The 11107-nt window shown below is 34.4% G+C and overlaps 1 protein-coding gene across 1 annotated transcript in view; it reads left to right on the top strand.

The window, feature by feature from the left end:
* Positions 1–1648: 1648 nt before the first annotated feature.
* LOC107745410 (stabilin-1-like) overlaps positions 1649–11107 on the top strand; it is a 39651-nt gene continuing 30192 nt past the window's right edge. The window contains exons 1-12 of the mRNA XM_016559282.1: positions 1649–1895; positions 3411–3541; positions 3616–3731; positions 5368–5444; positions 6071–6140; positions 6228–6323; positions 6431–6541; positions 7329–7516; positions 7606–7736; positions 9403–9530; positions 9658–9734; positions 9874–10017. Of these exons, the coding sequence (XP_016414768.1) occupies positions 1842–1895; positions 3411–3541; positions 3616–3731; positions 5368–5444; positions 6071–6140; positions 6228–6323; positions 6431–6541; positions 7329–7516; positions 7606–7736; positions 9403–9530; positions 9658–9734; positions 9874–10017 (1323 nt within the window). The 5' untranslated portion in view covers positions 1649–1841. The remainder of the gene's footprint in view (positions 1896–3410; positions 3542–3615; positions 3732–5367; positions 5445–6070; positions 6141–6227; positions 6324–6430; positions 6542–7328; positions 7517–7605; positions 7737–9402; positions 9531–9657; positions 9735–9873; positions 10018–11107) is intronic.

Genomic DNA, 11107 nt, shown 5'->3' with positions numbered 1-11107 from the left:
CTGTGGGTGGGTGGTTGCCAGGGCAGTGCTTTATGGTTGTTAAGGTGCTCTGTGCATTGTTATGCAGCTGATAACACATTGGAGGTGGTTGCCAGGGTGTTCTGCGTGTTTTTAGGTATTTGCAATGTGTTTACTATGATTTTGCTATGCGGTTGCTAAGGCTGTGTGTTATTTCATGTACTGCTAAGTAATTGATAAGTTGTTAATGTGTTGCAATGTGATTGAAGTGGTTGTGGGTGGTTGCTATGGTAATGTTCTAGGATCTTCTGGAGTGTTTGGATTGGTTTTTAGCGCATCGTTATGCGGTTCCTAGGGTGTTACTTGCTATGAGTGACTTTTCATGCTTTGCTAAGCTGGTGCCAGGCTTTTTAGCTGGTTTCCAGTGTATTCTGAACAATTTTAGTGCACTGTTATGCAGTTACTAGGGTGTTGCTATGCTGTTGCTAAGGTGTTGTAGGTGGTTGCCGGGGTGTTGCTATGTGGTTGCAAATGTGTTCTCGGTAGTTTTTAGTACATTTCTACCAATTGCTAAGGTGTTATGACTGTTTTTAGTGCATTATTATGAATTTGCTAAGGTGTTCTGGGTGGTTGCATACCGACAGAGCTCAAACCCAAGACTCTGTAATATTCTGGTCTCTAGATATGGCCTGAGTCCCTCTTTCTGCCTATTTTATCATTTGCCATTAATGAGTACAATCATTTAGAAAAGTAAAAAAGCTAAACCATTTTATGTCAGGACAAGTTGATACAAAATGAGTTTAATATTTAGCAAACATCCCAAATTATTATGTGGCACAAATAACAGTTAACTAAATAGTAATAACAAAAAGCAATATAAGAATAATGACCATTTTAAACCTGGTGCCCTAATAATTTTGTTCTTTTAAAGCAATTTTTTTTTTTTAAATCTCTGTCAATAGTATCACTATTCAGCAGACAGACACAATAGCAGGAACTCTCAAAGTCTCAAACTGATGACACAGCAGTGCTGCAGGGTGAACGCTGCTGTTTTTTTCCCCTATAGAATGTCTGCTTTCCAATTTCTATCTACTGTAATCTAACTGAATTTAGCCATTCAAATTACATTTGTTTGTTGTTGTTTTTTTTCAACAACTGCATTAAAAATGAAATTGTACAAAGAACACTTTTCTTCAAGGTAAAAAGGAGATATAAAAGTTTAGGATTGTTCAAACTTCATTTTATCATTCCTGTAGCTCAAATGATGTTAACGACTTCAAGGTAATGGGTTCGATTCCCACAGAAAAAGCCAACTGATAAAATATTTTAGATAAATGTGCTACTAAATGTGTGAATGTCACTGTTTAAATATCTTGTTTTTTCACAAGTTTCTCACTTTTAATAAGAAGTCAACCTCAACTCTAACCCTAGTGCTACTGGCACTTGCTATTTATGTGACCCTGTGAAATGAAAAAAAAGTGCTAATTCTCAGTGTGCCATTTTCAAATTCTGCTGAAACCTGCAATCTTGTCAGCTGACAAACATGAACTTCCCAAACCATCACTGAGGCGATGCGGTAGAGGAAATCCGGTGATTTTCCTGTCAGGAAAATATGTTTTTCTCACCCTTTCTCTTGCTTGAAGCCACTGTGTGGTCACATCAAACCTCTCTCGCTCAGTGTCAAGCTGTTCAACATGCAAATCCTTGAAAGTACATGAGTGAGAAGATCTGAAGAGGTTTTTCTGGAGATGTTAGAAATCGAGCCGTCCTGTTGTGTCCAGTGACTGGAGATAGTGGCCGGTCTCAGGAGAGGCAGTTCTGTTTGTGTTGCATGTTTATCTGACAACTTTTCAGGATTTTTTACTGGCTTTGGGGAAGCAGACATGTCTTATCTTCACATTTTGGGACTCATGGTACTGTGGACTTCACACATTCAGGTAAGTTGCATGAAAAGCGGTTGCTTACGTGTTTAGGTAACTTTTTACATGATTTGTTAAAAGTTTTTTTTGGACATGTACCGTGGTAATACCAATGTATTCATTGAAAGACCATGTAAATACTATACTATGTGAATATGGACTAAAAAGTACTATGGTATTGCCAATACAAGTACTGCCATAGTGTCCAAAACAAATCGATACTTCCATGGTACCATGTCTACTTTTTAGTATTTTTTAGTGATTGATCACTGGACCATGGTACTGACCCATAACACTTTTGTAAGTGTGGTATAATTTTTTTAATTAATAGTAATACGCCAATACAAGTACTGCCATAGTGTCCAAAACAAATCGATACTTCCATGGTATCATGTCTACTTTTTAGTATTTTTTTAGTGATTGATCACTGGACCATGGTACTGACCCATAACACTTTTGTAAGTGTGGTATAATTTTTTTAATTAATAGTAATACTTTTTTGGACATGCACTATGGTAATAGCATTGTATAATATGTAAATACCTAGCAAAAAGTGGTGGTACCATGGTACATTGCTGATATCAGATGGTAATACAATGGTACTTTGATTTATACTATAGTTATTTACTACGATAGATAGTATGACAGATACATTCAGGAAAGTTGCATGAAAAGAGGTTGTTTACATCTTTAAGTCAGTATTTAAATGATTTATTAAAATATTTTTGTACATGCACGGTGGTGTTTATTTAAGGGCCATGTAAATACTATACCATATAAATATGCACTTTAAAAAATACTATGATATGTTTGTATTCGGACTTTGGTAGTACAAATTATAATGGTATTTACATGGTACTCCCATGAATACAATGTTGCACTATAGTACATGCCCAAAACAAATCGAAATTTTCTTAGTCCCATGCATAATTTTTGGTATTTTTTTTGTAACTGATTGCTGAACCATGGTACTGGCCAACCATGGAATGTTTTTGTAATAGTGGTATAATTTTTAATATACTATTTGGACATGTACTAGGTTATACAGTGGTTTTCTTTGAAATGCTATTCAAATGCCTTACGAAAAGAGGTGTCACCATGGTACATAGCTGAAATCAGATGATACTTTGATTTATACTATGAATATACCAAGGTTTTTAGATACAACCAATGGTAATTAGTAGCCTATGGTACTTCACTTAAGTGCATGTATTGTACTCTCATGGTACATGCCCAAAATACATGGTAGCTTACTTATATATGGTATATGAATATGATATTATCTCGTTTTTGGACGTGTACCATGACAATACCGTGATATTTTAATGTCATGAAGTATTATACTATGGCATAAACATTTGAACTCGTCACTAAAAATGGTAGGCTACTTTACCACAGAGTACATTCGCGTTTAAAGAATAGTTCTTCGCTTACGTTTTTAATACATCAATGATTTTGGTTTACGTGAATTGTGCACAGTAGCGATATGACATGCTTGTTCTCGAGCCACCTTTTGTTTTTATGTCGTTCCAGGCCGTTTCTAATCGCTGCGATGCGCCCGTTACAGTCCTTCACAGGACTCCCTGCACATCCTGCGCCGTTTCCGCCGCCGTCGTTTGCCCGCGAGGGTTCAGGAAGATCACCCAGAACCCCGATATCTGCAGGTGTGTGATTATCCAGGCTTTTCCTTTCTGTTCGCTCAGAACGTTTGTGTCTAATGTGTTCTGTGTGGTTTCAGATACATAGTGGAGATCGGTAGTCGTCAAGTAGAGCTGTCAGGGTGCTCTCATAGCTGTCAGGGCGTTACGACAGTCCAGCACTGCTGTCCTGGCTTCTGGGGGCCCCTGTGCTTGCGTGAGTTACCATGACCTAAAAAGTGTTTCTGCACTTCAGATTTTAATTAGTGCTGTCAAACGATTAAAAAAGTTCCAAAATCAATAAAATAATAAATGAGTGTGTATTGTGTATATTTATTATGTATATATAAATACAAACAGATGCATGTATATATTCAAGAAAAATATGTTATGCTTATATATTAAATATATTTATATATAATGTAAAATATAATAATATAAATGTATACATGTAAGTATTTTCAAAATATATATTGAATGTGTGTGTATTTATATATACATAATAAACACATGCATATATTATGTAAACATTTTTTTTTATTTTGGATGTGATTAATCGCGATTAATCATTTGACAGCACTAATTTTAATAAGTCATCGCTTTATATCCTCCTGGGGCCAGGAATAAACTTTTGTCCTCTTTAGTGGACAGTATATTTTTGTGAATTTCTCTGAGAATATATACATGCCACAGTTTTAAGTCTGAAAGTCCTGTACAGAGCATTCAGGGCTTTTCAGAGATACCAAATGTTTGGAAGTTTTACCATGACCCACTCCCTCTCCTTGGTTTTTAAAAATGGCTGAGATTAATTTAGTGATCAAATGTAACACTCTTAGGCTGATGATACACGGGGCAACTTTTTGAGCAATGTTGCCAGGGAACTTTGGGGAATGTTGCTGTCAACGGGCGGGCCAACGACTGATCTAAATTATCCAGATAGAAATTTGTTACCCATTCTCAATGGGATAGTGCCCAAGCAACTTTGCTCAAAAAAAGTTGCCTGGCAAAATTGCTCAAAAATTTGCCCTGTGTATCATCAGCCTTATGGAAATAAGATAATATTTTGTAATTAACATTTAAATCTGACAATTTTTAAAACTGTTTGTCATAAATCAATATCTCAGGAAAATATTATGGGGTTTCAAATCAAAATATGAATTTCTGTTACGAAACGGTTCATCGATTTCATACATGTCCACTGTAGAGGACACCGGGACTAAAAGCATGTTTATTACGCATTTTAGGAGACACAATAAATGAATAGGGAAATAAATTATATTTCAATATTCCTATGAAATATTAGATATTATTGTAAAAACCTAGCCAATTATTACTCCCATTATTACACTTATTTTTTTCATTAAATGTTGCCCAAGAACACATTAAGATGCAAATTAGATACAGTGAATAGATAGGCCTACATTGTGTACAATGGGAAAACCCTCTTATGGCCATTTTACATAGCATTTTACATTTTACATATGGACATAGCATAAAATATGAATAAAATTTGTTATTTAAAAAAAAAAAATTCTCATGCTCTAAACAATGTAATTACATGAAAAAAATACTAAATTCACAAAACTTTTGTTCCCTGGGTCTCAGGAGGATATGAAATATAATTTATTATGACAAATTAATAAGAAATTTAAAATACATTAAAATCTATAAGATGTAATTGTCCTAACATTTTTCAGACCATCAGTTTCTTCTGAACTTCAGTTAAGTATAGTTATATGGTTAAATGTCTGAACAGGAAACCCAAAGATTGCTGCTTCAAATGTACATTGCTTTAGGTAAGAAAGTATCTACTAAATGATACATTTTCTAATAACTTCTGTATGTTTTTCCAGCTTGCCCTAGCTGGTCCGGAAAGATGTGTAATGGTTATGGTACATGTGACTCTGGAAATGGCACCTGTGTTTGTAATGTAAGTGTGTATGATTTACCTTCTTTTACTGAAAGTAAACTTTAAAATATTTTTAAAGTAAATAGATTTTTTTGTTTTGTTGTCAATATAGATGCACATTTATTTATTTGTTTGATTTATTCATTCATTCATTTGCCTTGTTTTTGCAAGTAATAACACAAAATAAATAAATAAATAAATAATAAGTAATAAATAGATAATACTAATAATGTAAATTAGACTGAGTTATATATTTCTACATATTATGTTAATTCAAACATTTTTGTTGAAATAGATGCATATTTATGAAAGTTTAATTAAAGTGATATAAAATAAATACATTTTTAATTCTGCAAAATTTTGTGGTTTTTGATTTCACAATTTTTTAATCTATTATTTATTTAAGCCTTGTTGGGGCCAGTAATATCACAATTAAAAATAATAATAATAAACAAACAAATAAATAAATATATAATCTGTTCTTTTACTTTAATTTTATGTTAATTAAAAAAATTTTTTTAATGAAATATATGGTCATTCATTTATTTAAATAAGCTTTATTCAATGACATTTGTATCTAATACTATCTGTACTACTACTACTACTACTACTACTACTAATAATAATCATAATAAACAATTTTTCAGGAGGGATATACAGGTTTTGCATGCCAGAAATGTTTGAAAGAGAACGCCTATGGAGACCACTGCCGTTCAGGTCTGTTATTTGTAGTGATTTCTGATATCACAAGCTAATAATCACCATGTTTGGAGATAAAATTGTTTAATTGTAAAACTATTGTAGAGTGCAGCTGTGTGCAAGGAAAGTGTAACTCCGGACCAGACGGAGATGGCGAATGTCACTGTCAGCCGCCATTTTCAGGACCAAAGTGTGATAAAGGTAAATTAGGGACTATTTCTGTAAGCTTATCTACCCACGGTCCAGTTATTCCCAGTAAATATCATCATGCTGATTTTGTTAAATCATACTTATTGTTTCCTGTGCAGTTTCTTCATCTTGCTCAAACTGCCCGGCCTATTCGTACTGTAAGGGAGACAACACAAACGCTGTGTGCGAATGTCTTCCTGGATACAAGAAGACTGGAAATGCATGTATAGGTACTTCTAATGTTTAATGACATGTTAAATATTACATTATATGTTTGTTTTGTGTCATGTTTTGAAAATGTAGGTTAATATTCCACTAATTTTAAGGCAGGACGCCCCAGGTGAATAGGGTAAAAAAGATAGATAGTACCATATTTCCCCAGCCGATTGATGACATTAAAAATTTCAAGCATTTTTTTATCTTTCAAGTTCTCTGAAATGCTATGTTTATGTTTAATTAAATATTTGCTTACATTTTCCAGAACACTGGATAAAGCCAGATTCAAAATAGATGTTTAATTGTATTGACATATTAGAGTTAAAGCTTTTTACTGAGGGGATTTTGGATATCTCTTTTTATCACTCCATAAATCAGAAGATACTGTCGACAGCCAGAAAATATACATTTTAACCATGTTTTTAGGAATAAAATGTTGCATAAAACCAAACGAATGATATATGAACAAACCCCACAGTAAAATCCTTCAGAATATAGATGGGAATAAAACTGTAAGTTTTGGTGTATGTAGGTGCTACTGAAGTGGAGGAAAAACTTTTTTAGATAAAACGTCTTTTAATATATGTACTGTAACAGACACAAATAGATAAACTGCAATAAAATAAACACTCAAAAGTATTTTTTTGGGATGTTTTCTTTCCACAACATGTTATGAAAAGCCAAATAACCCAAAATCTCAAAATTGAAAACAAAGCTTTTTCCTGTAGTGTTTTGACTTTAAGTTTCTCAACCATTTTAGAGGCTAGTTCCTATCCATCATCTGATTCTATCCTGTTCCAGGCGTGTGTTCGCAAGGAATTTGCGATGCTAACGCGAAGTGTTCATTTAGCGGTGGGAAGTTTCAGTGTGAGTGTGAAGAGGGATTCAAGGGAGACGGCCAACACTGCCTTCCCATCAACCCCTGCGACAATAATAATGGGGGCTGTCCTGTAGAGTCCACTGTCTGTGAATTCACAAGCCCAGGGAAGGTGAGCAGTGCACTGTGGGATAGAGTCTGAAACTAATGTTGAATTCAATGCATAATTGTTATATGAGTTTTGTGTGTGTTTCTCTCCAGTCGAAATGTGTGTGTTTGCCTGGAATGGAATCGTCCGACCCGTCGAAGGGCTGTACACAAAAATCGGCCTGCGCACCGGGTTCATGCCACATCAGCGCCCGCTGCGAGACCAACTCAGACGGCACGCCCAGGTCTGTCCCGGTGCTTCCCTCATGATAACATGACAAAGGCAACTTTCACTTCCTTCAACACCACCACTGTAATGACTGAGAGAATCTTACAAAACCTGTCCAAGTCCATCTAGGTCACATTTCACCCCCAACAATAAGAATATTGAAAATTATTCATATTTTGGACCATTTAAATTTTCTAATTTTTAATGATATTTAAACAATTTTTTCCCCACACTTTTCCTCCTGCATTGTCTTTAAATAATTAAATAAGCTTTATTATATTTTTTTAACTGCATGAAAAGTACCATGAAATGCTCTTTAGCGTCAAATATTTTCTTAAATATTTAGGATCTTCTCTGTTTTTGTTTTCTCCATCTGTCAAAGGACATTTTAAATGTTTTATATTGTAAATTAATGCTGAATTGTATTAATACAAATTAATTGTATTAAAGTAATTACAGTCTCAAGATAATTATTTAAACATCTGGATGCATTACAGTAATGTTAAAAGCAAAATAATTTAGAGGAAAATTGTGAGTTTTTTGTCAAGGCTGCAATCCAAAAATGGTCCTGAAATAGGATTATTTTTCTTCAAATTTAAGAAATTATATTTAGTTTAATGAAAATGAAGCTTATTTTTTAGAACATTGCAATTTTTGGAATTGGTTTAAATATAAATCAGCATAAATTAAGATTAATTTGTTTATTAATTTTGTATGCATTGTAAAAATTTTCATTAGAATTAAGCACATTTCCCACTAAATTCTAATCACCATAATGCAGATAAATCTAAATTTCATTACTGTAATTTGAAATGCATTTTTTTTTTTTTATATTTAAAGTATTTAAACAGCATGGGATTGTTTGTTGTACCACTTTTTAATTATTCACACATATGGATGCATTACGCTAATATAAAAGGAAAAGAATATAGAAGAAAAAAATGTGTTTAATTGTAATTTTGAATAATGTTGCAATGCAAAAATGTCTTTTAAAAATTTAAAATTAAAGACAATTAAAGATGCCCACCTATGTTTGTCTATAAGGGGAAAATGTGGCAGTAGTGAGCAAAAAACACAATTTATATGGGTTTTTTTGCCTTTTAAGTAGGCTACTAAATATTAAAAATGCATGTTTTTAATTGAACTTCTTCTTAAGGGAAGTTTCTTAAACCTGAAAAACTGAACAACACTTCCCTGAACATTATGAAAATGTTATGTAGACGTTGCATTAACTACTCAATGGCTCTCCCTTGGAAGAAACATTCATGTATGGCATCTTTAACACACATCTGTGTAGTAATATACTGAATTGTGCTGATTATATTATTGGTAGAAAAACAAACAATTCCCTTATGAAAATTAACCATGGTTTTATTATAGAAAGTGCAGTAACCATGATTTTTTTGGCATATTGATTACCATTTGTATAACCACAGTTTTACTACAAATACCATGGTTAAACTATGGTTAGTGTAGCAAAACCATGGTTAATTTGGTTTTACTATAGTAACCATGGTTTCTTTGGTTTTATTTGTAGTAAAACCATGGCTAATTTTCATAAGGGATGACCTTGTAAAGAGATCAGTAATGAGAGATTCTGTTGCGTCATGAATAGCTTAGATGTTTTGCTCAGATGCTCACAGAAGGCCAGGGGTATAAACTGAGACGTTTCATTCTTTCAGCTGCCGCTGCAATGCTCAGCAGATCGGCGATGGCAGACGTTGCTATGGTAACCTGATGGAAAGAGTTCTGGAGCTGGACAGAGAGGGCAGTCAGGCAGGAAACCTCACTGGAAGCGTTCGGTTCTTTGGTGGGTCCGCAGAGATCACCAGACCTGCTTTCCCGCTCTTTTTTTCTCATCCTACATTGAGTGAACAATTGAGTTTGTTTTATCAGTTTGAAAGCAGCCAGCACTGACAGTGTGTTGTGTTTTTCAGAGCAAGCGTGTGAGTTCACACTCAGCCAGCACGGCCCGTTCACTGCGTTCATTCCCGCGGGACAGAATCCTTTCCAAGTGGGTTGAAGCAGACTGAAAAACACCCAAACAGTGGCCTGGCAGTTTGTGTTTCACGTCCTCATAATGTTTCCTGTTTTTTTGTGTGACAACTTCCTGTTTATTGCGAGCAGATGTTTACGTATGCTGTGTTCTTCAGACGCTTGCAGGAAAATCCTCGAGCAGCGTCCTGAACGCAGTGTGCAAAAATCACCTCATCCTCGGACAAAAACTCTACACTGATCTGGAGGGAAAAGACATGTGGATGTACGGAGGAGAAAAGATCAGATTCAAAACAAAAAAGGTGTTCATCCATCCATCCATCTATCCATCTATCTATCTATCTATCATTCTTTATATCATTCTATAATTATGTCTATCATTCTATCTATCATTCTATCTATCATACTACAATTCTGCATCAGTCATTTTATCCTGCTGTCTATCGCTCTGTCATACTATCTGTCATTCTCTTTGTTGTGCTGTCTATCATTGTATCTACCATTCCACCTATCATTCTATCATTCTATTTATCGTTCTGTGATTGTCTACTGTTTTAACATTCCATCTGTCATCCTTTACATTGTTCTATCTATTGTTCTATCATTCTATCAATCGTTATATCATACTATCTATCATTCTTTCTATTGTACTAATATTCTGTCATTCTACATCAATCAATCTTTTGTTCTGTCTATCACACTGTCTATCATTCTATCATTCTTTATATAACATTCTATCTGTCGTTCTATTGCATTGTCTACCATTCTTTCTGTTGTTCTTTATATCAGTCTATCTATTGTTTTATCATTATATATAGCATTCTATAGGGATGCACCGAATTTTCGGCAGCCGAAAATTATCGGCCGAAAATGGCATTTTCGGTTTTTGGCTGAAAATATAGGCTACATATAATAATATATATTGCGCGGCAGTGTTCAGCGCGCAGGTTTCACTCTCCTCATCACTGCGCGGTTTGACCTCTGCTCAATATTCCGCTCGTGTACCGCTCATGCTCACCGGAAGAGCAAAGTCCGCTCAAATAACACGCTGACAGGAAATTTCTATGCAGTATACTTGTTCCTGTTTGCAGTAGCGCTACTGTGTGCTGTAACGTGGTGTAGGCTAGTACAGCTGGCAACGCTGGTAAAATGATGCTACCTTCAGTGGCGCTATGCTCTGCTCACATGCTCTGATAATAATAGCTTTGTAGGACTATACATTATTTGGATAATTAGTCAGAAACAAACAAACTTATATATAATATCTGATTCTGTTACATAGAAGTGAATAAAAATAATATATTGATATTTAATATTAAGGTAACACTTTACAATAAGGTTCCATTAGTTAATGTTAGTTAATGTATTAACTAACATGAACGAACAATGAAC

The sequence above is a fragment of the Sinocyclocheilus rhinocerous genome, unplaced genomic scaffold (assembly GCF_001515625.1).
Source record: "Sinocyclocheilus rhinocerous isolate Xijiao unplaced genomic scaffold, SAMN03320098_v1.1 scaffold3027, whole genome shotgun sequence".
NCBI classification, from domain to species: domain Eukaryota; kingdom Metazoa; phylum Chordata; class Actinopteri; order Cypriniformes; family Cyprinidae; genus Sinocyclocheilus; species Sinocyclocheilus rhinocerous.
The sequence above is the reverse complement of the archived record's forward strand: the minus strand, read 5'-3'. Positions and strand labels throughout refer to the sequence as shown.